This window comes from Seriola dumerili, unplaced genomic scaffold (genome assembly GCF_002260705.1).
Source record: "Seriola dumerili isolate Sdu_G_001 unplaced genomic scaffold, Sdu_1.0 BDQW01000110.1, whole genome shotgun sequence".
Classification (NCBI taxonomy): Eukaryota; Metazoa; Chordata; class Actinopteri; order Carangiformes; family Carangidae; genus Seriola; species Seriola dumerili.
Window position 1 is genome coordinate 8,887,163 of NW_019174365.1, and position 27,193 is coordinate 8,914,355.

General features: G+C 40.0%; 2 protein-coding genes across 3 annotated transcripts in view; one reads left to right on the forward strand and one right to left on the reverse strand.

The window, feature by feature from the left end:
* Nucleotides 1-268: 268 nt before the first annotated feature.
* mterf1 (mitochondrial transcription termination factor 1) lies at nucleotides 269-3,011 on the reverse strand. 2 transcript variants are annotated; one of them, XM_022747398.1, is made up of 2 exons: nucleotides 2,934-3,011; nucleotides 269-2,172 (listed from the first exon to the last, which is right to left on the reverse strand). In XM_022747398.1, the coding sequence occupies exon 2, from the start codon at nucleotides 2,124-2,126 to the stop codon at nucleotides 966-968; it is 1,161 nt and encodes a 386-aa protein (XP_022603119.1). In that variant the 5' UTR covers nucleotides 2,127-2,172; nucleotides 2,934-3,011; the 3' UTR covers nucleotides 269-965. The 2 variants fall into 2 exon arrangements, with proteins under 2 accessions (XP_022603119.1, XP_022603120.1); XM_022747399.1 differs by having other exon boundaries at nucleotides 2,809-2,984.
* Nucleotides 3,012-7,080: 4,069 nt separating this feature from the next.
* Nucleotides 7,081-27,193, forward strand: part of akap9 (A-kinase anchoring protein 9) — a 66,153-nt gene continuing 46,040 nt past the window's right edge. The window contains exons 1-10 of the mRNA XM_022747152.1: nucleotides 7,081-7,296; nucleotides 16,161-16,433; nucleotides 20,304-20,348; nucleotides 21,292-21,354; nucleotides 22,863-23,012; nucleotides 23,087-23,242; nucleotides 23,476-23,673; nucleotides 23,788-24,189; nucleotides 24,295-26,361; nucleotides 26,593-26,658. Of these exons, the coding sequence (XP_022602873.1) occupies nucleotides 7,249-7,296; nucleotides 16,161-16,433; nucleotides 20,304-20,348; nucleotides 21,292-21,354; nucleotides 22,863-23,012; nucleotides 23,087-23,242; nucleotides 23,476-23,673; nucleotides 23,788-24,189; nucleotides 24,295-26,361; nucleotides 26,593-26,658 (3,468 nt within the window). The 5' untranslated portion in view covers nucleotides 7,081-7,248. The remainder of the gene's footprint in view (nucleotides 7,297-16,160; nucleotides 16,434-20,303; nucleotides 20,349-21,291; nucleotides 21,355-22,862; nucleotides 23,013-23,086; nucleotides 23,243-23,475; nucleotides 23,674-23,787; nucleotides 24,190-24,294; nucleotides 26,362-26,592; nucleotides 26,659-27,193) is intronic.

The following is a 27,193-nucleotide window of genomic DNA, read 5'->3' on the forward strand; positions in this document are numbered from 1 at the left end:
ACAGTACATATTCCCCAGCCTTCAGACTAAACTATTGAATAATAGATTAAAATATTAAATCATTTTAATGGACGACTGTAGTCAATGGATGGAAACGGATAAAATTACCCCTATTATTTGGATATGTATAATATATATATTTAATTTTCAAAATGGTACACAATCATCTTCTATATTGCAAACAATACCTCACGTTTATATAAGTACATCAAAAGAACAGGAAGTATGGGTGAAACATGTAGTCAGATGTTATGTCTTTGTTTGGACATCACTTTTATTTCAAGATTGCATCTACACATGAATTCAGCTTTCCAACATGTACAGTCATTTACAAACATTTGAACGAGAAAAAAAAATATTCTTACAGCAATGCATACGCATATTGAGTGGGAGGGATTTTTTAGCAGCTGTCATTGTTTCAAAGAGAACATTGTTGTCAATTAACTACTCGATAGTAGAGCTAAAACAGTTAACAGTCTATTAATTGATCAATCAGTCAACATAAAGTCAAGTGACACTTGTTTTGATACTCTATTTGTTGAAGTAATTTTTCTAAAATGCCAAACATTCACAACTTCCATCCAAATGGTGAGGATTTGCTATTTTCTTTATCCTATGTGATTTTAAAATGAATATCTTTGGATTCTGGATGGCTAATTGGACAAAACCAGCAATTTGTCACCATGGGCCGTAGAAAACGTGTGATTGCCATGTTCACTATTTTCTGACATTTTAGAAACCAAACAATTAATCAAGAAAATCCTTTAGCAGATTAATGGATAATGAATTTAGTTCCAGTCCAACAAGATAGAGTGTATTAAAGAATTCCAAAAAAGCAGTCAGAAATGATACTTTAGTGACAAGACAAATTAATAAATGTTGAAACCAGAAGACATGATCATCCTGAAGCTGAAGCTAAAGTAAAAGCAGCCCCCAACTTTGTCTGACATTACAAGCAACTACATTCATTCATCTGGTGAGGCACGAAGTTTTTCTATCTTTGCAAGAAACCGCTTTTTGCTAGAGTCCAGGATGTTGATGCCATTCTTCTGGAAGTCATATCCCACTCTCTTCAGCTCCTCTAGTCGCCCCATAATGTTCTGTGTGCTGTAGTCCAAAACCTTGGGCTTCTCCAGTATCTGCTTCATTGTTATTCCTCCTCTCAGGAGACAGTCCAGTTTAGAGCTCAATGTGCTTGGCCCAATGTACAGAACCATTGGATAGCTACTGATTAGTTTTTTGATGTCAGCTTTCTGACAACCGAGTGACATCATCTTCTGCTGAAGGCTGTTAAAATTATTTTTCAGATACTCATTTGAAAGGTCCAGAATCTCCGCTCCAGGGCCTTTCAAAAGAGCCAGCAGTTCTGAGTCGCTAAACTTAAGAGATGCTCTCAGGTTATCAATGTTTGTCCTGACTCTCTTGGTGCTTCGGATGAGAATGTAAAGGTTTCTGGATATGACAGCTTTGACAAACTGCTCTGGGTTCTTCCCACCAAGCTCTGCACAGATGTCTTCCAGACACTCCACCATCTGCCTGTTGAGCTCTAAACTGTTGGAGAATGTCCGTGGCGCTGTGGTCAGCAGCCGGTGGAGGTCTTTGGCGTCCAGTCCCAGTGAGGACAGAAAAACTATGTTTTTCTCCAAGTTCCCATTATCACTGGACCTGAAGAAAGATTCAGGCGAGCGTTCCAGGATGGTCACAATTTCTGAATCCATCTTGAAGATGTTTCTCCACAGCTCCCAGCGCTGTTCCAAGTGTGCAATCGAGCGAGTGATGGCGCGGGGATAACGGGATATGATGCTGGCGATTATTTTGCGGTTGACACCTTTGCCTTGCAGAAACTGAAAAAGGCCCGTCTCGTTGGTAAAGGCTTTCCGAAGCACCCCAGGCTGGCGCTGGCGTGCCATCTTCACATCAACTCCCATGAGATTTAGGTTCTCCAGCAGAGACTGATTGTCTGGGTTCACCTGAGGCTTCGGCTCATCGCTTCCTGTAGGAGCACTGCAAAGCCTCCTGGGAAGGCATGTTGCTCTCAACTGTACTTTAATGAGCCCAAAGCTGTGCTGCAACGTCACTGATCGATGGAGGCTGATGACAGCCCTCAATCCAGGTACCACTGCCATTTTCAATGAGGGCTACACTGTAACATCACCGCCAGTGTCGGTGGAGCTAAAGGAGGAAAAATAAACACGGCATATTTAATAACACAGAAGTCAAGTCAAAATAACAAAAGAACTCAAACTCAACAAGACTAACTGGTAATAATGAGGACCTCATTTAACCAGCTATGACCCGAGTGTTGCAGTAGTGGTACTCAGATCCTTTACCTTTACAGATGCTTTAAATAAAAGTAGCCGTACCACATTAAAGAAATCCTCAATTTTAAGTCAAAATTAAATTTAGTAAAACCACAGAAAGTATTATCAGTATAATGTCCTTTACTGAGAGTCAGTGGTATACAGGATTTTATGTATGGTACATCTATATTATTAATTATGGGAGTAAGTCTTGATGCATTAACATGTCTGCAGCATTTTAAATGTGATCGCTGGTTGAGCTGGAGATAATTTGAACTTCGAATAATGCAACATATTTGAACTGCTGATGTATTTGAACTCTGAGTCTGCACGGTAACTCATGACTACAGCTGTCAGATAAATATAACGGAGTAAAAAGCGTGAAATAACGAAGTATAAATTGAAAGTTGTCAAGCTTAGCACCTCAAAATTGCACTTCAGCGTGTGGTTCTTGCCCCCACTGCGACGCCCGATGTGAAATTCAAACTCAAAATGTTACTTGCAATACCTTTTAATGATGACTGAATGTAAAGTCTTGGCCAACCAGAGCAGCTTTTATCGCGTACGATTAACTGTCAATTTATCAATGCAGGAAGCCCGTTTGCAGAAATTGAACAAAACCACAGCACATACCATATACACACACATATATATATATATAGTCGTCTGGCTCCTCACAGTCGTCTACTTCCAAGTCGGTGAAAGGGGCATGTTTGCCTTGACAGACCAGAGCGGAAACGTGAAATTTGACCCCCAACGTGAAGTTTGTCGCTAATTACCGCCATCTAGCGTTATGGAGTTAAGAAGGGGTTTCATTTCCAACCACTAGAGAGAGGAAAAGGGCTTAAATGTAGAGGCTACACGTTTCTACCTGAGACTATGACGTAACCATAAACTGATGATAAAAATCTGAAACATTTGGATTAAGATGCCGTTTGAATCGATGGGTTATTTTTTGACACTGATCACATTCATTTTGTTGTGTCCATTCAGGTCAATACATCACAGTGATGAAGTTGGAGCTATTTAAGCAGGATTTTAGAAATTATAGTCCCACTTTGTTGATTAGCCAAATTAATAAATTAAATTTATAAGTAGTATTAATTAAATCAACCAATTCAAGTGTTTAATAATGTTTTCTGTACATTGAATCTCTACGATGGATGCTATGAATGTTCAATGCCAGGGTAATGTGTATGTCATTAGAGGAATTCCCGAAACAATATAAAGGGCAAGACCTCTGTGTTTTCAGTGGTAGCCACAACCCTGTGTAAACCCTGTGTTAATTTGCACAGAATGTACACTGTAAATACATATTCAGTCACTTACAAAACCCTCAGAGTGCAATGGCTTTTTTTAGTCCATTATCACACTTGGCAAGTTTAATGCTTTGCACAATGACAAAAAGAACAAACTTGTAGAGTAGCCTAAATTAGACTGCGGGTTACAGGCATTAAAACCAAATTTTGTGCCAGACATTATCATACAGCAGATGTTATTGTATGCCCATGGGATACAAGAGACCATTTACCATGTGTTGTGGCTCACAGCATGACAGTGACAAACCTGCTGACCCATTACCATCTCTATAACGATGAGTCCCACCACTTATGAATATTTTAATACAACACAGTGATACCGTCATTATGCAAATTAATTTTCACTTCGCTGCTGTAAGATTGTGTATTGGACAAATCAGCTCCGTCCATGACAGGCTGAAAAGAGTCAATTTTGTTTTGTCTCAGTCATCAACAGGACACCATTTATTTTCCATTTATTCATGCAGTTACATTTTTCTCACACTTGTCCAAAGCACTTTTGACCGTATTTGCATAATGATGTGATTGGGAGGAACTCTTATGGCCTACGCTGCTGCCTGGTTAAATAATTTTTAGTATAGGGCAAATGATGAGAGGGGAGAAGTGGAAGAGACAGAGAAAGTTGCAGTTGAATTTGATCGTACATTAACGAGAGGGAGCGAATCAGAGCCCATGGCCACTCTAACTAAACCTAATGCAGTCTAATAAAGCCAGTCATTTCTGTGTCGTGCCAAACATTTGGCCCGTGCCACATGGTATCAGTTCATCTACTGCAACATTATATGCAAGTCTATATTCTTTCAAATATTTATGTCAGAAATTTAAAGTACATTTTACACCGAAGAGGAAAAGAAAAAACATAAATGCTGCAAAAGTTCATCATATAATGAGTTTTTTTCTCATCTCAAAGGCTTTCTCGAAATAACTGGTCAACTTAATGATTCTACTGTGAACAGCCAACTCAGTCTTAATGCATTATCCAAATATACAAAATCAATTCCTGTTTTTATCTTTGCTTTATGTTGAAACCTTAGATGGCTGTTGATTCAAATTTATAGTGTTTAGGGGCATTTGCTTAAAATCCTGGTCAAATGTGGAAGTTGTTTTGGAACGATAAGGCTGCCATTCTCTCTGTTGCAGACACCCATCTCATTTCAAACAGTGTTTATACTGCTAATGACTTAAAAGTAAAGTAAAAGGCTGTCAATTCAACTGATTTTAACCCTGCAAGAAATGATTGTTTGGAGTACTGGGGGCAGCAGAGATCAGGACGGGGAAAAAAAATTGAGCTAAATTGGTGAGTTATTTTCTGTTGTTAAATAGGAGCCGTGGCTGCCATCAGACTGACTTCCACTCTCCCACAGAGGAGTCATGCAAAGCTCCGTTGGTTGGATGGACGCCATGGTATCGGCTGTCAAGGGCAGCAGCTGAGACCAGGCCTCAGCCCCAGGTGTCACCGCTGAGCTTCAAGCTTGTGCTGTGGCCTGGAGGAGCAAGTCCTTTCCTGATGCACAGTTCACTGCTGTTGTGTTTTTAATATTACATGTTATCCTGTCCTGATCCATTTGTTGGGGTCTACTTGGTAAAGTTTCTTGGTTAACTGCTGACACAGGACTCCTACGGTGAATCAATAATTCAGAAACTGACGAAGCTTTCCAATGCTCAGTGGTTCCTGCAGACTTTGTTGCACAAACAGCGAGTGCTCACAGGTGGGCTCAAACAGGTAAGAATGTCCAAAAGAAGATGGGTGGAATTCAAGATCTGCCAGACGATAAGCTGTTCAGCTCCTGTCAGCCGAAGACACAGAGCATCCTCTCCTGCTGCTGCTGCTGCTGCTGGTATGTTTCCAATCAGCAATTTAAGAAGCAGAATAGAAAGCTTCACATTTTGGGAACTTGTGAATTTAGCAGGTTTTCTTTGAGAATTTCATATTTTATAGAAATCATGTTGAGCCACAAGGAAGCAGAATACTTTAATTTAAAGATGTTTGGACAATAACCAGGGCTTTTTAAAATTGAGGACAATTTTTTTTTTTTTCTGTGAATGTAGTTGTTTGTAACAACCTGAGAGGGACTTTACATCCTACAAGTACACATTGCATGAGCTGTGTGTATTATAGACTGAAGATCTTTAATTTGTTTTTAGTAAAAAAAAAAAACCCAACAAAACAATTAAAACAAAGATGCACAAATTAAGTAAACAAGACAGAAAAATTACAACAGCCTTTCTGAAATCCTGCTATGGCCCTGTTTTCTGAATTGCAGCCCACATCACCCATTATTTCAGTGATTAATATAAAAGAATGAATTTATGAAAACAATTCAGTCAGAGTGTCAGTCTAGTTTATCACTGCTGTATACTGTAAACTGTGTCCTGGAAATGTCTGCAGAGCAAATTCAAGGCAAACCTTTCGCTTACAACAAGTGACAATGCATCATCATATCCTGTTTTAATTATATGTGAACTATTTGAAGACTCAGATCACTTCCACATGGAGTCTGTAAGTAAAATATTGGTCATCCTTTCCTTTATCACCCCCCATCTGTCCTAGAAACTGATGCCAGGCTCTCATGTTACCTGCTGTCCCTTTCAGCCGAGACAGCTCAAATGTTTCCTCTTTAAGGAAGTAAATTGCACTATTGTGTGAAACATACCCAGAATAACCCAGTCAACTGTTGTGCTGCAAAATATGAGGTGATGGATGAAGCCTATATTAGGAGAAAACACAGCTTTGAAATGAAAATATTTGGTGTTTAGTCTCAACTGGGACAGCTCAGACAACCTCTCCTCCTGTTACCATAGAAACTGTGCAGACGTTTTAAGCAGAATTCAGGCTGAATATAATACAGGAAAATTTATGACATTATGAAAATGGTAATAAGATATGTTGATTATTGATGATCATTAACAAAATTGCTGTACATCAACTATGACATGTAGGGATTCTGCCATGCCTGTAACTCTATAAAGATTTTACACACAGTATTATGAGCTTTTTTAACATGGTGGATTGTTATACATTAAACTACTTAATAGTATGTAAAGTGGTTATAATTAGTTCTGCTCTTACAGTTCATTCAGAAAGTGTTCAGACCCCTTTAATTTTTTCAAATTTATTATAAAGGAAAAAATGAAATATCGCATTGGCATAAGTATTCAGACCCTGGAAACCTTCATTGCAGCAGATATTTATGTAGACTTTCCCAGATATTTGCCTCAACGGAGTCCTGTCTCTGAGTTCTGCAGAGAGTTTCTCCTCATGGCTTGGTTTTTGCTCTGATAAACCTTTATATAGACAGGTGTGTCTATAGTACATCCATGGCACAAACATACTTGGAAAGCAAATTCCGACATTTATTACGGATCCTGAAGGCACCATTAGTGGAATGACAGTGGGCGTGGCCGTGAAGGCACCTACACGACGTCATCATAGTTGAGTCTCATGTTTACGTGGAAAACATGGCGGCGGACTACCAACAAGGAGACAGCAGCCAGTAAAAAGCGGGTGGAAGTCTCTGACAGCGAGCTTTGAGCCGGACAGACATTTAACCGCTGGCTTAATAGTTTTCTCTCGCTGATATTTCGTATGAAGCAGCTTCCGTCTTGTTTTCGCCACAGGGACAGAGGTGATGGAAGACGAGGAGAGGCAAAAGAAGCTGGAGGCCGGCAAAGCAAAGGTAGGACTCTCTGTCTCTGGTGTTAGCTTAATTCAGTAACACTGCTATTACGGCTGCAAAGTAGTAACTTCATGTTGTTGACAACTTATTTTCTCACAGCTGGGACTGTCAGCTGTTTTCTTACCACTCCCCCCCCCCTTCCCTTCATAACCCCCTCTCAGCTGTCAGTCCCAGCAAACATGCGCCCCGCTCTGACAGCCGGCGGCTGGCTTGCTACAGCTAGCCACAACCTCCTTTGTCATGCTGCATGTCTGAAACGTTACTCCAGTGCTGCCTATTACTTTTCTGAAAGTGACGTGTAGGAGTCTGCACGCAATGCTAACTTAATCTCAAGTCAAGCCGCCACATCGTTGTCAAAGGCTTATAAACCCCAGCTAAAGTGAGACTGACAGGCTGGTGGAACAGGATTTACAGGACATATCCCCACTAGCTAGAACAAACATTGCCCCACATGCCAGACTTGTGCTACCATTGGCGTTATCAATAAGCAGCATCAAGATTTAGGTCAGGACAACCCCCCTCACACCTTTTCACCCTCCTAGCCATCCACCAACTCATGCTACAGAGTAGGGTAATGATGGCTCTGATGTTGCCTTGTAAACCTGGATTTTTATTTTGTCACAGAAATTTGCGTTGTTTGGTCTAATAAATGACAATGAAATAAATGGCAGACTGCTCTGTCTGAGCTATGCACTTATACTGTAGCTTTGACTAGTGAGGTGTTGCATGACCTTGCAGCAGTGTTATTGATAATTGTGTAATCAAACATCATGGGTATGAATTATTCCGAGCAGTGTGTGATGTGCAGACCTCCTTTTGGTCATATAATAGATAGATATACCTTATTATAATACACCCTGAAGACATGTGGCTAATAGGATCAAGCATGTGTACAGCAGAGAGGGGAATTAAATAAAAAATGTTATGATCAGTGTAAAATCTAATTATTCAAGAATTAATCGTGATCACTTTATTTTAACACAAGTACTTGTCACCACTGTTATTAACTATTTCTTACTCTCCAAATTACAAATTTTGTCCAGCAGTGATTTTCTATAAACCTCATGCATTCACAGACATTATAATAAGAGTTGGTGTTGAAACTCCTGACTTCAAAAGGTGCTACAGTCCACTGCAGAGAAGCATCTAATATGCTGTGTCAGGTGTGTCATTTGGTCTCTCCTGGATTCACAGCGGTCCTGGTGCTCTGGCTTTTAGGTTTGCACAGTGGGAGAGACCTTAAGAAAGACCATCTCCCTGGTTATGGCTTTGGCATTTTGGTTTATAAAAGGCCCCTCTGTACTGCAGGGGGATTTCACCGCTGTTTTCTTCACAGCACCGTGTCACCATGTTGTCACATGCAAAGGAGAAACTACACAAGTAATTTAGCTGAATAACACGTTGATAATGGCTTGCAGGGATATCCAAGACATTATTTTTTATTCTCGGCTCCCAAACTCTGGCTGGATCCTGCAAATTTAGATTTAATCCAAGCTGTCATATGATGGAGTCAATTAGCAAGCAATGGGAGTGTTTGGATGATGATGTGAGATCACCTTCTTTAGCTCTTCCAAAATTTAAGAAAACTTGTTTAAAATCTAAAATAAATAATGAGTCTGCATCTTCTGCCTCAAATTCTTTTTTTTCTTTTTTCTCTTTTTTCTTTTTCTTTTTTTTTTTTTTTACAGAAATTGATTTTGGTGATATTTCAGAAGAAATATGACTTTTGTAGAACAGCTGCTGTGATTGTTTGATAAACAGAAGCCAAATCTACTGACAGTGACTGGGTGTTTTTTGTTTCAGGTGTAGGAAGCGTCCATGTCAATGCCTTGAGTGAAGTTAAAACTGTCAGACATCTATTGTATAGCGTGCTTGAAATGATGTCTGTCCCAAGCAAGTGCCTATTGAGTCACACCAGACAATGAGCAAAACACAAATTGTGGGCTGGTGTTTACAAGCTATTGTTCCAAGACATTAGCTGCAGATGTATTGTTCTTTTCACTTTTCTCTTGGAACGTATTGACAAGTGCCTTACCGGCTCCCCTGAGTTTTTGGAGACTCTGCTCTTTAAAAGCACCCATCACTGCAATGATGATGGGTGTAAGATGGTGTAAGATTTTGTGTTAAGTCAAAAGAACTCACAGGCTCCGATACCGTATGGTACCTTTTACAATCACCAAGGGGGGAAGTTTGTGACTTTGACACTCTCTCGTCTTGATATTTTTTCACCAATATGCTTGACATGCTTGCTTCACTAAGTATGAAGTCACTGTATAATGCCACTCATAGGAAGAAAATGTGTAAAATTGTCTGCGTAGTCCAGTGCAGTTACATTTTATCAAGAGAGGCGTTTCATCTGAATGACTGTCACAAGTTAAGGTTGAGATGTTTGCTTATTTTTGTCTATAGATCAGTCTGTCACACTCTGTATGTTGAGCAGCGCTGATATTTAATGTCACTTCGGGGATTAAAGTGGGCCTGTCCATTTGCTGTTGCTGCATTTTCAGGCTCAGAGGGAGGGCACTGCAGTGTTTGCTTGATTTGGCCCAAGGGATGCAGACATGACTCACGGAGAATTGCATGCTTATTTGCTGCTTCTCTGATGTGTCTACCGGGCACAGATAAAAAATATGTTAGTATAGCTTCTGCCATTATGATCATGGGTTGATGTGCTTACTTTGTATCTATGCAGAATTGCCTATCCTCCTGCAAAATGAGGATATGATAATATCTGATGTGTAATATGTAATGCTTCTGTAATGCTTCTGACAACCAACTGTGATGCTGAAAAGACACTTACTGACATTACTTACGAACCAAATTGCAATATGTTATAGCCTCAAACAAACATTTTTATAGTAATACAAGTAGATTTTCTCAGGGTTTCCAAATAGCCTAAAGGTCAGTGTCACTGTCGGACACCGTTAGAGGTTTTGAGGACAGCAAAGGTACAAGTTGATCTACTTAGCTGAGGCCTGAATAGTTAATCCTTCAAGTGACTAAGCATGAACATACTCTGCATCACTCTATGTGATGAATGGACTATGACCATCTTGGCTTATTAACTGGCTTGAATGATGGAGAGTTTTACTTTTGGGCTACAGTCTTTATCACCTGTAATGCAACAACAAAACACTGAATACTTCTGAAACCCTTATTTTGGCATTCTGTGCTGCTTGAGAAGGGATTGCCAGGTGATTAATTGAATGTGATGGTCTAACAGCTGCCCAGTTTTAATTAGCTACAGCCTGGATGATGACTGAACTGAATTTTCTGTGCAGTTCTATAAACAGTCCTGATGACTGAGGGGAGCACTTTACCCTCCTTTGATATTTACAAAGTCTTGTAAAATATTGTAACAGCCAGCATCTTGCAGAGAGCTCTATATGCAGGAAAGTATGGATGTAATCTGAAGATGCTGTTGCTCGCCATAACTGATAACTAATGTACTTAAATCATACCATGTAAGAGGCTGTCTGGGCTTTACTATCAGTATGAGAGAAAATGTTTTCAAATCAGAACTTGTATCTGTTTGCACAAAATAGCTCATTCATAATAGCTTAAAGCCAATAGTTTGCTTTGTTCAGATTTAACTCCTGGGACCAGAATGGTTTTTACAGTTTTTTCAGTCTTTCGTTTTGGTTTATTCGGTCACGCACTACAATTTTTATGCCCGTCTGGTTTGTCAGTTCATAAGCTTGAAAGTGTTCAGTCATGACTGTGTTCCAGATCAGCTGCAGTTTGTTATGGATGGAAATGTATAATGTAATTTGAACAAACTACAATGGCTGAGGGTGAGGACATGTGAAAATCATCTTATAGCCTAGATTTGAACCCAGTTACTGAGCCTGGAACTAGATCATTTTAATAGAGAAAATATTTTGTGATTCATGATTCATGCCAGTGCTGTGCTGTTGTACAGGAAAAGGCAAGTTTTGTTCTCTAAAAGACCCATCAAACAGGGATGAAAATAAGAGAGAGAGAGATAGAGAGAGATAGAGAGAGATAGAGAGAGAGAGAGAGAGAGAGAGAGAGAGAGTTTCTGTCTTTGTTCTACTACCAGTGAAGGTGTGCCTGTAATGCACTGCTTTTTGCAGCTTAGAGGAGCAGCCTTCTCTAGAGACATTTCTTTGTTGCTTGCTGGACTCTGTCGTCTCTGGGGTTGGGAAGGAGACTGTGGCTCCTGTCATTAGGAGGATGATGGTGCACAGGCACCTCAATAATCCTCTGCAGAAGCTGTTAGGATACCTGACAATGATTGTCGCTTGGAGTTCATGACAAAGCAAAGGCATGTAAGATCGTGAAAAAGAGTTTATTTTAGGGAGAAACAAAGGTGAATTGTGGGTCTGCTAAGGAACTTCCAGTTGTTTCAACAATGAAAACAAAAATCTCTAAAAGTTAATCAGGGAGACTTATCGTGATTTTTAGATTACAAAACAACCTCCTCTGCTGTGCACGTGTTTCTGCATTGCATTGCTTCAATGTAATGTACACAGTGCCTTTTTTTGTTTTTCTTCTTTTTGTTTTTTTTTTTCCTTGTTACCAAGTTTAACTCACCATTTATTGGCAACATGCAGTAGGGCTGCACAATATGCAAAAAAAAAATCGGGATTATTTTTGACAAATATTGCTATTCTGATAATGCACAATTCTAGTGGGAATTGTAATTTTTGCTTTTTATTTTCACAGAAAAAATATTTTAAAAAACGACTGTACCAAACCTCAGTGCCCCTTACATCTGGAAAATGTGATTTGTAGGCCGAGGAATCTCTGTACCACAACGTACCATTTATAATGGTACACATTTTACCTTCATCAAAAAATTAGAGCGCTTGTGATTTGGATATTGCATTTGGCCATAATATAATTTTGATATTTTATTGATTCTTTGTTCAGCCCAAATATGCACAGAATTATTGCTGTTACAGGATATAAACCAGATGTAGCTCCACCTGCTGTGTAGACGATGAACCAGGTGGGGCCAACGCAGCTTCAGTTGCTGTTGCTTTGTTTTCAGGACTATCAGCTATTGTTAATGTGTTAACTGGAATGTGTGTGTAAAATGGAGGATATAGGCCCTCACATAGCTGGGTGTTGACTAACACAGTGCTGCTGGCTCTGTCATTGGCACATGACATGACATGGGAGGCTGTGAGCTTCCCTTCTGGGCACCAGACTGCAGGGACATTTTTTAGCAGCATCTTATAGCAGAAATCATAAAATAAACTATAGAACTTCTGTAGTCATTTACTACATTTACAAATAAATTGACATTTATTTGTAAGTTACACTTGTAAACAGTATATGACATAAGCCTCACATGTACTAAACTACTTGCTTTAAAGAGACTTTCTAGAGATAGAGATAGATTTTCTTCTGGGAAGATCATTAACTTTTTGTATGTCACCAAATCATAAAGACTTAAGAGTTATTGATGTTGACTTGTTATTGGTCATCTTTGTAAAGCTGTCATATATTTTTATACTTCTTTTTAGAACATTTTAAATAAGGTTTCTTCTACATATGTAAGTGGGCGATATGGATGGAATCCTCTATGACGGTATGTGTAATTAAAAAATGTCTATCAAATCGACTGAAAAACTGTTTGTGGATAAAATAATCAGACAGTAATATGTGTTTTAATCCAATCCAACAGATTAAAAACTGTATACAAATCCAGTATTGTCATTGATCAGTCCTGGTCATTGATTACAACAAAGCCCATAATCGCCTAATACACCCAGCGTCAATGAAGGGATAGCTGCTGTGGTATTAACCTTATGGTAGAATTTATTTCATGGAAGACATATTTATACAGTCCAGTGATATTATTGTAACATTTCCAACCCTCTTACTGTGTGCTTGTATAATATTCTTCTGTAAAACAGATTTTCCTTATGGTTCTATAATGTCTGTCTAAAGCATAGTATTTAGATTTACATCTGTTTTCAATATGTCAGTCACAACATTGATTTTTGTTGCCCCACCACTTCCATTAACACTAGATTGTCATTACTATTTAGTGGATCTCACAACCTGAGAAAAATCAAACACAGTTTAGTGGATGTTGTTGATGCTGTCAGTCAGCTACTATTAGACACATAAAAAAACAAATAGCCAGTTTATAAAATAAGCTTGTGTAAATGTTTTCAGACAGCAGATGGTGATACACCTACGTAGTCTCTGTTTCCCAGATGGTGATACAGCTACACAGGCTCCCTTCCTCCATATGCTCAGCCAGCGCTCTGGTGTGCCCAGCCAAATAGGGCAGCTATGATAAGCAGCTCAACGAAAGGCCGGGGGTTCCCTAGACTTCTCCGAAACTCAGGGTGATTTTTGCTGGCAGGACCACCGCATATCAAACATTCCTGCTTGTGTGTCATTCTGATTCAGTCAGAAATAAAGGACAGCCTTGTTCTTGTAACATTAAAGCATTGAGTCCCCATTCTGTAAGTCTGCCATCCATTCACATCTCACTCTGTGTGCCCGGGTACTAGATAGATAAAGCTCTTCTGAAAATGCAGATAGGTGGGTATATTTGGACCAGGGGTGGAGCATGTGTGGAGGTGCAGAGGCACAGATCAAGAGCCCTTTGAGCTTTTTAGCCGTGAGTTGTAGGAGGGGGGACGTGATCACTACGCCCACTCTCAGCTCTGTCGTGTCGATCTCTAACCTTTTGTGCAGCATCACCAAACCAGACCTGTCAAAAAGTGCTTGCTTTTGTGCTGGCTTTGCTGCTACAGGAGTGGGGTTTGGTCAGTTTTCAAGCTGAAATGACTCTGATTCTGATGCCAGCTTCTCACATGTCAGGATTTGATTGTTTTGTGATCAGTAAACCGAATATCTTTGGGTATTCAAATAAAACAAGTTATCAGAATACCACCTTCACCCTGGGCTGTGAAAAATTTTAAGGCATTGTTATATTGTTTTTATGTCAAAATAATTGTTGTGCAGCCTTACAGCAAAGTTATTTAAAGTCTGTATACAGTAGTTGACTATACTTAACGGTGGACTCTTGTTAACAGAGCTTCTGTTCACATTCATTGTTTACTGAAATGCATTGTGCGTATCCTTGGGGCCTTACAAAAGTGATCAACACTTTACCTTTCCAAGAAAACATTTGAAAAGCAAATTTTTCAAACATGCTTAAACCTTACTTGCAGTCTTTTTTCCCACATTTTCTGGCATATATCAGTGTTTCTTGGCATATTATCTCCACCTGTGGATCAGTGGAATAGCGTGAAACCAACGGTAGGACATGCATGTAGTTTAAGTCTATGATGTCTGTATTGGGGTAAAGAGGCATTTTCCAGACAGGTGAGCAGGCATTAGCACGGTATCCTTGACAACAGCCTATCTATATCGATGGCAGTCCATGCAGCACCTGCGGTATGACACCTGCAGCCCTGCTGTCTGCCCTGTTTGGCTGACTCTGCCACCTCTTTTCTGTCACCCGTTGCTCATACATAATGGATATCTGTAGTACTAAGAGAGAGAGGGAGAGGGAGAGAGGGAGGGAGAGGGAGAAGGAGAGTGAGTGATACCTCATGGCTAATTGGAAATTAGATTAGTGCTGTACATTTGCTCATATGACACCTCGTAATTATATAAGTGTGTGTGAGTTGGTTGAGGAGGTTGATACGTTTTTTTTAAGCAATAACTAGATGTGAAAAGACATTTCAACATGACACCAACAATGACACTGGAGAAAAAATACAGTATGGAAGTTTCCTTGAAAGAACTTGGTGCTAATTAAAGGAAAATAGAGACAGTATTCAATTAGTAAACTTCCACTATGTGACGACATCCTACACTTCGACATATACGAGGAATGAAGTTTCATATGATACATGAATAATGGAATTAAATTTACTTAAGTGGAGCCATCCTTTTTAAGCAAAAACATATTATGCCAATAACTTGCACCACATTACATAGTCTTTTTTCTTCATGGAAACTTGGATTACAGATCTGTAAAACAAAACATCACATTAACTTTTATCTTTTCAATTTGGATAGAAGAAAAACTGAGATCCAGTGGTTAACTTCACTTTCTGAGTTTCTGTTTGGAGGAAGAATTGTAGACTGTGATTGAGACAGACCGACCAGCCAGTCTGACACTATTGTGGAGAAAATGGAAGATTTATATGAGCTCTAATCCCAAATATGAATCCACAGTAAACACGAGCACTCTCTTTTTCGATTGATATGAAGTGGAGATCGGTACTTCTTCTCCCCAAATAAGTTATTTCTGTCATAAATTTGTGGAAATAAAATTCTAAACAGAAAACAATAGACATCAGTGTTCAAGGCTTTTTTGGTGATGAGTAAAGCAAAGAATCAAATTTTGAAAATGGTAAAGATAATACAACGTGTTATTGGCTGTTTAGACAGATTGTTGACATAGTTTAAAAATGTAATCCCTTTAGTCAGGATTAGCACCTGGCACAGCAAGAGGCATGTGTCGGGTCATATGGACACAGGGAGGGAGGATTCACTCTGAACAAGGAAGACGCCTTTTGGGGCACACAATGTTTCGCTTGAATTTCGCCAAACTGTGCAGACTCAGAGTAGGTTGATATTCGTTGAGTTTGAGTTTTTTTTATTTATTAGAAGTATTAGCTATGGAGGCAGACTAATGAGTTGTGAATCAGGCTAAAGCGGGTGATTATTTCCCTGAAGTCTGAGCATTAGGGTCAGATAAACAACTATCTGGAGGCAACGACTGAGAATGTAGACTAGAGTAATACTTAAAAGGATGGTTGCTGAAGTGTTTGCTAATGCATTTTTACTTCCAAGGACCTTTGAAGTATAAATTGTAATTTTTATCTTTAACGCTTCTTGTTTCCTTCTACCCACTCCAGCTGGCTGAGTACCGCCAGAGAAAAGCTCACGCCGACTCCCAGAAGAAACAGAAAAAGAAGAAGAAAAAGAAGACAGGGGAGGACTCGGAGGGGGATACGCAGGGAAGGGTGGAGGTCCAGCCGGATCAATCTGTGGGAGGAGAGGAGGTCTCAGGCGGAGGGCGAGATGGGTTACAAGAAGGAAATAAAGCCCCACCCACCACGGAGTTTACCTTCGCTAGAACACTGCGGAGTGGAGAGACTGTCAAGCACGACCAGACCTACACCATAGAGGTAGACACTTAACACTTGTTGTTGGAAATATTGACACATACTGAGTTCACATCTATTAATTTCCTTTTAACAAATATTATAGACTTGAACCATATCTTTGTGTTGCTGGACAAACTGTTCAAATCAGGGATCTGTGGCACCAAAAATGACATTTCATAGTTGAGAAAAGCTGCAGTTAATGAACTGCAACTGGACTGGTTGGCAGAAGGCGGTAATTCTATTTTATCAAGATTTAAACAAAGCGATATTGGTGGTTACAAATTTGTTAAGCCAAATACGGTCAATCTTAAGTGCATAAAAGACATTTTGTAACAATGTGACAATTTAAATTTTGTCACGTTATTTTAAGGAATTAATTACTAAATTATGGCTTCACTATGTTCTGCTAGTTTTTGACGACACCTTGAATTATATTCATTCATTTAGTGTCTAAATGCTTTTGCTGGTGGAGCTTTACTGAAAAATACTGATGGGAAGAAGTGACTTTTATGTCTCACCATTAGTGAATCCCTCTACATGCGTGTTCTCGTGCCACAACATTTTTTTTCAGTGATTTGTAAGTCACACAAAGTTGCACTAAATGTATGATATTTATTTATATATCTATCATTAATTGCATTTATGTTGCATTGATGCATTGATTGTTTTTTGGACATGGCTTTTTTTTTAGATTGCAGCAGTTAGATTGCAGTGTTACTTCTATCTTTGATGCTGCACTTCATTTTATTCATGTCATGTCTGATCCTCCTGCACCTAGAAAGTCTGGCTCATCTTATGGCTGTAGTTTTTTATTATTAATGTGTACTTAGCTTATAGGTTATAGTTTTGTTCCTGTTGTCTCCTGGGACGTAAAGAGCCACTGAAAATGTTTATTGAGTTTATTGAATGCAAAGAGTCCAGGTGGAAATGGAGCATTGCAGCTTTATTTGTATTGCGTTACTGAGTAATGATGCTTTGGCGACAGTTCAATGAAGAAGATCTTTTCTCCCTCACTTCTCTTTCTATTGGAAATTCTAGCTATTTTCCTGCTTTTCTGCTTCAATCTGCTTTGTCACTTCTTCTTTCCCATGCTATTAAAATCTCTTTCATTCATTTCTAACGTCACCATATCTGGCCAATGATCTGTCTGCCTACCGTCCTTGAGCCAATCAGGCCTCAGAGGCTGTTCTTTGAATGTCACAGTGTTTCTGTCAGACCTACAAGTGTCTGTTGGTAACCGCAATAAACGTCATTATACACTTTCAATCAACAAAGATTTTAATGAATATCCCCTTAAAGTTTGCTCATTAACGAATTGTGACCAACAAATGTGGATTAAGTGGGGCAGTTGAATAAATTGCCTCTGGTCTCTGGTGAACAGGATGCAACAGGAACAAATTGCCTTTCTGCACTGCAGTTTTGTTTTAAAACATACACGATACAATATGTCTACAGTGAGCTAATTTAGATTTGATTTGGTTGACTTATATGTTAATAATATTTACATTAATCTTTGAGCCAGACTCCAGCAGAGATACTTTGGTTTTTACACATTATGTTGGTGTATTGCTGCTTTCTGGCCATTTTTGTATAAAATACACTCTGTAGCATTGTTGGGTGTAAAGTTTGAAATATTCCAAACTTGTGAAAGTTTTAGTTGTTCTTGGGTTTTGGATGAACTTTCAGCAGCTTAGTTCTCCCTTTGCATAATACATGACTGACAGATAACTTCATCAAGCATGCTTTTTGAACCTTAACACATATTTTTTTGATGCATTCTGTGAATTAAATTCATATCCACAAATACTGCTGTAGCCCCCTTCTAAGCCCTGTTCTTGTGATTTAAAAAATGGTCAGTCAAATAAATCTTTTCCTTCATAAAAACCTTAGAAATTCTGATTCGTATTTGGTCTGTAAGCTTTGCTAACATGCGCAACCTTCAAACCTGAAATGAATTCATTAGATAAATGGAAAAGCTGGAGCCTGGACATTCAGAGGCTCTATAATGGTTCTGATAAATAAATAAATATTCAGGCAGTTACATCGTGTAGAAAATCAGCCATCTAAAAGCGAGACCTGAGAGCTCTTACACATTTTTTTTAATCATCATTCGAGCCCTCTCAGTCTCTTTTTATTGGCACTGCGCAGCCTCTCTTTCCCTGAACCCACTGTACATTTGATGCAGTACATGCCTGCAAAACTACCAGTCGCCATGGAAACAGACAATTGCCTTTAAACAGGCTGAGATGCGTCAGTCCGTACGACCAATTCCTGTGGCCTTGCAACACTTTTCAGCAGACCTTAAGGTTGATTGAATGTTTGAATGTTTGGCTGCATAGCAAGTTTTTTTTTTTTTTTTGTTTTTCTTACCTTGGGAGCAAACCTCATCTGCTGTGTTACGAAAGACTGTCAGACACGCTGTATTTTTCTGCTACACGGACGGGACCTGTTATGCATCAATAACCAATGAAAGTTGTGAATATTAAGAGACCATACAAGGCGGCATGTGTGAATTAATTATGCAAATAAATTGTTTAACCGCTTAAAATTAAATGGTTGGTTTCCCCTCTGTCTTTGTTATTTTTCTCACAACAATTTTTTGTTCTCATCCCAGACAAAACGGTCACGGTGCTTGGTTCTCCGCTTCTTTCTTTGAGCATGAAAGGGTTGCTGTGGAAACACAACAGCATCAAAGTTTTCCGTACTGTCAATACAGTCTTTCACAGTCCTCTGAAAGAGATAAGAATTGAAAGTACAAGTGTGTGGACTCATTGATGCCTGCTAGACATCAGAATTTGCAAGTAAAATTTCCATCAAGCTCTCTTATCAAAGAGGTTATAATAAAATGAAAACATATTTGGGATAGGGTTCAATAGTATTTTATCACATTTAGATACAGTTTCTAATTCACTTATTGAATGTGAATCTTTTCAAATCCCTTATCAAACATTTGTTTTATGTTTCAACATTTGCAAGTAACTAAAGGCTGAAATAACTACAACTTTAAGATGTCTCATCAACTTCAGTTGGCTGAGAGGGCAGAAACTCTGCAGATTTTAATGGCAGCCGAATTAATGTTCAGAAACTAGACACACAACCAGAGAAGGAAATGAGCAGCATCATTTATGAAATTCTCTTTAAATGTATCTGGCACATTTAATTAACAGCTGCAGCTACTCAGTCCAAATACGCAAATACAAATAAGCTACCAATGTGTTTTTCCGATGCTCATTGTGAATAAAAAAAGAGTGAAAGATAAAAAGGTCTGATAAGAGATTTGTTACCGTCAGAGCTTAATGAATCTGGGTACTTCGCTGACTGGAAACTGGATCCAAAATGGATGAGACTGTCAGAGCCAATCCCGAGTCATGTCACGTTACTGGACCAATAATCTACTTTGTGCACTTTGCTGCTAACAGTTTGGGGTGACGTTCAAGTTCCGCGCAATCAATCAAAGCAAAACCTGTGGTTTTTGTTCTGTTCCGGCCCGCACACAGTTTCAATTTATGACCTAAGAACTGCCCTGAAAATAGATTTCAGTGATGGCCGTCATCAGTCTGTGGGAGTGAAAACTGAGCTGTGTGGCAGAAGTAGGTTAGACCCACATTTGAATGCAGAGTGCTTTCTGAAGTAGACTGAACATTTTAGTATGTGCATTTTATATTGCATTTGAAGGTATCTGGAAATGTTAGGACCCTTTTTCATTTCACAATAAGAGACCCCACAACTTAAACTGTATTCAACTGGAATTAAGTGTTTATTTGTGGTTATTGTGATGCAGTAATTTGCCTAGTGTTATGATTTAAATCACTTATGTTATATGGCTATAATAATCTCTTAGTTTTTTTATGCACAGTATTAATGAAATTGCTTTACTTTTGTTTGTTGCAGCCGGAGAGTGAAGTGTCCACTACTGCTGAAGATTATTCCTCAGAGGTGAGATTACTCCTCTCAAAATGTATATCATCACCATTTCTTCAATTTCATGGTAACTCAAATTGTTTTTCACACTGCCAAGTTTACATTAGTGCGCACTAAGCACCACTGCGTACGGCTGCTTATGTGGCTGTGTGTGTCATAGGGGATTTATGGGCTGCGGCTCACTTTCTGTTTTGGAAAATCCTTATTATGAAGCACCCAATGGGGCTGTTTGAAAACTGACTGCCAGAGGATGTGGTTTGCAGAGTTTCACGGACTGAGGAAGATTTAGCATGCGGCTAATTACCTGTCCTTAGTTGTCAAAGTTTTCCATTATTTACATATAGCTTGTTAATTAGTTAGGCGGCATGTTCCTGCTGTTTTCTTTGGAAATGGTGCTGGAGACTGGAAACAAGCGTGGAAGGAAGCAGGTCACTCAGTCAGTCAGTTTCATGACTTATCTCGTCATCAGTATGCGCTGAGTCGGACCGCTTCACAGGTGATAACATGATCATGTGCTGAGAGGATTTGTATTTGGTGCAAAAGTGACTTTTCCTGTTCTTGAACTGTGTCCCCGCCGGCTGCTGTGCACCCCCTCTGACTGTGAGCCAGTCAAATAAAACAGTTGGTGTCAGTATCAGTGGGACAATTCAAAAGCAGCATCATCTGAAATTCTTAAAACTGTTCTTATTTGCTGCTGTTCTGTTGCCTAATGACACTTGACATCGCTGGTTAAAACATTGAAAAAAATTGTTTTTAAAGTAAGAAAATCTAAAACAGCAGTAGGATGATTTAAATATGATTCTATACTTTCAGTAAAACCAACATTTAATAATATTTTTAAAGAAAAATCATCATACAAATCATCAGACTGCCCGGAGATGATTTCTGAAATTATGTGGGCTTTTTCACCGCAGTTCTAAAACCTTAACGTTTCACTGACAGCATTGTGACTTAACAGGTAAATGGGTGCCATGATGTGATGACAGAGAATCTAATGATGTCTTCGAAGGATTTTATCTGGGTACAGTAATCCGATCATGCAGTTCTTTTGGCTCTGCTTTTGGCTTTGCTAGAAAACCGTCTGACTGCTGGATTTGACTCTCTGCTTGCTTAACATTTTAGTCTTCTGCACAAATTTTCTGTAACCCACTAACCATGCCTGTTTTAAGCTGCACTTAACTTGACTATATATACCTACAAACTGCACATGTTAGGTATTTGAAATGTATGGTGTGGGGAAAGGAGAGAAAATTCTCATTTTGGAAGCACAAATGACTGAGGAGTTCAGGGTTTAACGGGGCTTTGTGACATTTTAGAGGTGTAAATTATCTCTCAAATGACGTGAGGGTGAATGATGGAAAAGAAGGGAGAGGACAGTGAAGTGCTTGAAGGAGAGAGGAGAGGAGGTGTTAAACAAAGACCGCCTTTCTTTAGATTCACTGAGGGGATATTCGAAAAGAAGAGTAAGGATGACAGTGAGGTGTCAGGGACGAGTATTAGAGCATTAACCAATACAGAACTGATCTATATGGCTGAATATTGTTTGAAATATATTAGTGCTGCCATAACTCACCATAACATATATGTTTTACATATCATTCATTATTCAAATGAAATTAATGAAATGGTTTTTATTTCTTTGTGTGGGATGAAATCTAGAAATTATTACCAATGTGATCAGCATACTACAGCTTTGCAAATCTGATCTTTTGGCATCTTTTAAAGAGAAAATGTGATACAGTGATATGAAACCACTTCTGCCCCCTTTGTATTTTTATTAAACTTTGCCAATTTGGGACATTGAGTTTGGTCAGACACTGTTTTGGGTTCTAATGGTAGTGAAAAGAAATCTAAGGGATAGAATTACAGCCATAGTTGAACAATGTTGAACTTGGAAGTTTTACCTGTACTGAGGTTATGGTCCTATAAAAAGTGTTATTTTCATTTACAACTATTCTTATTTTTCTTGCAAGAAAGAAATACCAAAGGTAGACATCACTTTGTCTCTGATTTCTGAGTTATTTTGAGAACCCACAGAAATCAGATCTTATTTATTGCCAGCAATCTGTAAAATTCAAGAAACCTTGGAGAGATAAACACATTTTAAAAGCCTTAAAGCCAGACCAACTACTTCATTTGTTTTCCAGCCAGAATTTCCAGGTGTTTAGGTGAATTGAATTTCCTTGCAGGACTTATAAGCATAACATACAACATTGACAGACTCTACTAAACTGCTTTGGGTTATTGGTGTCAGCATTGCATTTTCACAACTTTCCGCGTCTGTAAAGTTGATTTTGCCCACAGCAGTTCCCTGCAACAAAACAAACAAAACCTTTTTAAACAGGAACAGTTGGTAACATCAATATATTTACTACATATTCCTTCATGTGGCTCCTGGCTCTTGTAACTAACTGCTGTTGCTCTGGGGTGGTGACTAAGTGCTAAGCTCACTCCTGAAACCTCATCCTGTATCCTTTATCAAAACCTTGTAAATGCTATGCTAGCTCTTACTGTTTCTTTCCTGTTCAGGAGGAGGTGGAGCCTCTGCAACAGGTGACAAAGCGAGGTACGATGCAGGATATGGAGGATGCACTCGCCGCCAAGACCCAGGCAGTGGAGGAGCTCAGTCGAGAGCTTGAGGAGATCAGGGCTGCCTTTGGTACAGAAGGAGTGCAGCAGGTAGATATTTCATTAAAGTTTACAGTTTTGCCATTTCTTCTGCAATTTTACTTAATCCCATTTTGCTTTAATAGCTGCAGGACTTTGAAGCTGCCCTGAAGCAGCGAGATGGCATCATCACCCAGCTCACAGCCAACCTTCAGCAGGCTCGTGAAGAGAAAGACGAAATCATGAAAGAATTCCTGGAGCTGACAGAACAAAGCCAAAAACTGCATATTCAGTTCCAGCAGGTGGGAAATCAGAAAGCCTTTTTTTTTTTTTTTTGGCCTAAATTATTATGCTATATTCCTCTATTCTATCCTTTCTACACAACAATTATTATTTTGCAGCTTGTTATACCCCTGTCCAATTAGCAATTAATCTGTTTGTCGGGGCGAGCTTGTACATATTATAAACAGGAAGTAAAATGTTTTTTCTTTATTTTTCCAAATTCTGACTGCCTTCCACTGATTAATAATCACAGCTGCAGGCAGGCGAGACACTGAGGAATACCAGCCACAGCAGCACAGCAGCAGATCTTCTGCAGGCCAGGCAGCAGCTCGTCCAGTACCAACAGCAGCTGGAGGAAATGAACATGGAGGTCAGAAAGCACCAGGAGAGGAGCAGCGAACAGCTGGAGCACATCAGCCAGCTCCAGCACAAACTCAGCGAGATCGAGATGGTGAGAAGTTGCCTAGAGTGTTTGATTGTCACAGATGTGTTTGAGACATTTATTCCAATTAAGTTCAAGAGGTCACGGTCAAGTTCTGAATGTTACCTTTTGCTTTCGTTGTAGTCAGGAAGCACATCAGAGGAGTCATTTACACAAAGGATAAGCAAAAAGGACCTGCTGATTGCTGAACAAGAAAAAGTCATTGTGAGTCAGGAGCAGTCGCTGACGGAGTTAAGAACAGCAGAACAGTCTTTAGCACAAACACTGAAAGAGAAAAGTGTGATAATTTCGGAGCAAACTGCAATAATCACAGAACATGAGCGGTCACTGACCCTCCTCAGAGAGGAACTTGCTCATGTGGGAAGGACTACAGATGAGAATATCATCCACCATTCAGATGACAAAGACCTGATCATAGCAGAGCAAGAGAGAGTCATTTCAGAGCGGGACTGCTCTGTCACACAGCTCGAGGATGAGCTTGAGTCCTCTGAAAAACGCCTGCGCGACCTCCAGCAGCGAATGGCTGCAAGAGAATCAGAGCTTGAAAGATGCCTGGATGATTTGGAAATCACTAAGTCTGACTTAGAAAGCTCTAAAAGTGAAATGGAAAGTTGTAAATTAGAACTGGAGAAAGAGCGGGTAGAGTTAGAAAATTGTAAGGGTGAACTCACAACTTCCAGACAGAAAGAGCGAATGTCCTCTAATGAAATCATGCAGCTCATGGGCACGGTGGAGGACCTGCAGAAACGCTGTCACCAGGGCAGCCTGTCTGAGAGTGACACCATCCAAAAAATGCAGGAAGAGAGTGTAAGGAAGCTCGAACTTCTCAGGGCAGAGCTGGATGAGATGTACGGCCAGCAAATTGTTCAGATGAAGCACGAGCTTAATTTGCAAAATGCAGCAAAAGTGGAGCAAATGATTGAGCAACATAGTGCTGAGCTTGAGCTTCTAAAAGCACAACTGTCTCAAAGCTCCACTGCTGAAGTGGACAGTCTCAATGCTAAGATTAAGGAGCTTCAGGAGACATTAGAGCAATCCCAAGCAATGCACGATAAAACCATACATGAGCTAAGCCAGGTCGACCAGGAAAAGTTGAACCTGCAGGTTAGGGTTGAGGATCTTCTGCAAGATCTTCATTCTGCTAAAGAAAAAGTGGAGCTGGTCTCCCACAGTCTTATCTCTCAGGAAAACCAACAAGATGAACTGCAGCGTCTCCAGGAGACAATTGACAATCTGAAGAGCGAATTGGCTGCTGCTCAAGAAGCTGCACAAGAGGCAGAAACAAAACACGAATCAGAAGTAACCAATTACAAGATCAAGTTGGAGATGCTCGAAAGGGAGAAAGATGCTGTGCTGGACCGCATGGCTGAGTCGCAGGAAGCAGAGCTGGAACGACTGAGGACTCAGCTTCTGTTTAGCCACGAGGAAGAGCTCACCCATCTGCGGGAAGAATTGCAGAGGGAGGGCTTCCTGAACACAGAAAACCTTCTCAATGAAGCTGCCATCAAACACGAGAGAGCGTCGGATGAACTGCGCTTTATTTACGAAGAAGAACTGCATTTGTTACGAGGAGAAAAGGCGAGTTTTGCCACAGAGCGAGATGAGCTTTTGCACCAGATTCTTGGCCTGAAAGAAGATCTAAACCTAGCTTTGCACAGCTCCAAAGCAGATGAGCTTGTCCAGCAGCTACAAGAGCTTCAGGTGGAGCTCGAGGAACTTAGAAAGGGAGGAGAAGAACGAGCTAGAATGGAAAACGAAATTCAGGCATTACTGAAGAAGACAGAAGTGCTTGAAAAACAGACAAAGGAGAAAGAACAGTGTTGGGAGAACCAATGCCAAGAACAGGAATTAGAAAAGAAGACGTTAATTGAATCTAATAACACTTTGAAAGAAGAGTTAGACTCAAAAATTATGAAAATTGAGACAGTCACAGCAGAGAAGAATCAAATACAGCAACAAGTAGATGAGCTTAGAGAGGAAATTGAAAAGCAGAGAACTACTTTCTCTTTTGCTGAGAAGAATTTTGATGTGAATTATCAGGAGCTGAAGGAGGAGTACATGTGTCTCATTGAGGCAAAGACACAGTTAGAAGAGAGGACACTGAAGGAGACACTTGAGTTTGAAGCAAAAATTGCCAGCCTTCAGTCACAGATTCAAGAGCTGGAGGAGAGCAGCAGAGATATCAAAATGGAGGACGCAGATACAGATAGCAAAGCTTTGCTAGAAAAAGATACTACTGAGCTAATGGAGAAACTTAATGTTACTTTGAGTGAGAAGGACAGCCTGGCCGGGAGGCTTTCTGAAGTTACAGAGCAACTGATGTTCACAGAGAGCAAAGTGGGACAGCTGGAAGAAGAGCTGGTGGAAGTGAAAAAAGAAAACACAAAGGTCATCGCCCAAAATGAAAGCCTAGGGAAAGAACTGGACAAGAAACAGCAGATTATGAGAGAGCAGACAAGGGGGCAGGATGCCCAGAGAAAAGCTAAGCTCAAGAAAGAAGAGCAAGCTGTTGAGCCAGTTTGTTCTTTTGAGGATCATCACCCTCAGATTCAATCTCTGCACGAGGAGATAAAGGCTCTTCAGTCCCTCTTACGGGCAGCTGAAGCCGAGAGAGACGGCATCCGACAGACCCTGGAGCTCCAGAGGCTTTCACAGACTCCATCTCCAGCAGCAGTCCAGTCCTCGGGGGAGGGACCTGTTGAAGGACGATCCTCCCCGCAAAAGTCCACAGCCTCAGGGTCAAGCAGGCGCAAGAGACGGCAGAGGTCGAAGCAGGAGCGCAAACTGAGCACTCCTCTGACAGAAAGCAGAGAAGAAAGACAAAGGGAGGAGGAAGAGGAGGCAGTGGCAGAGGAAGAGAGAGCTACAAGTGCCGCAGAGCAGGAGATGCAGCCTCAGATGGAGAGCCAGGTTATGTCATGTTCACAGGAGAGGGCCAGCAAGGAGGACTCCACTGACGGGTACCAGGGAGACGGAGACCACACCAACAAACGGGTAGGCACTCGCATGCATCTATTGCATCACTCTTCACTAAAACGTCTTTTCTCTGGCTTTTTTTTTTTTTTTTTTTAAGTCTGACGAAATTACATGTTTGATTGATTCAAGGGCTTTTCAAAAACTGTGCTTGTCAGAAGAAAGCGCAGTTCAAATTGCATGTATCACACTGACAGTTAATGCTGTGATGTCTGATATTGTTATTAGCCTCATTAGAAATGGTGTGCACTGCATTCACAGCCAGATCTAGCTTTAACATTGAGAGAGAATATGACTGAGGTATTTCAGCACTGACATGTTTTCTCTCTAGTGACAAACAGTCATGATTGCAAATTGCCTGAGTGTCTGCAGGCTTGCTCTCAAAGGTAGCGTTGAGCAGCACAGTCAGACTAGTGTGTTAATAGATAGCCATATTTTTTTTTTAAGTTCGTGGAGACCATTCAGGGACATTAAGCAGAGCTATTGCGGGGAGAATAATGTAAAAGAGAAATTGTACACATAGTACAGCCTGCATATAGTGGTGAAGTGTCAAGAC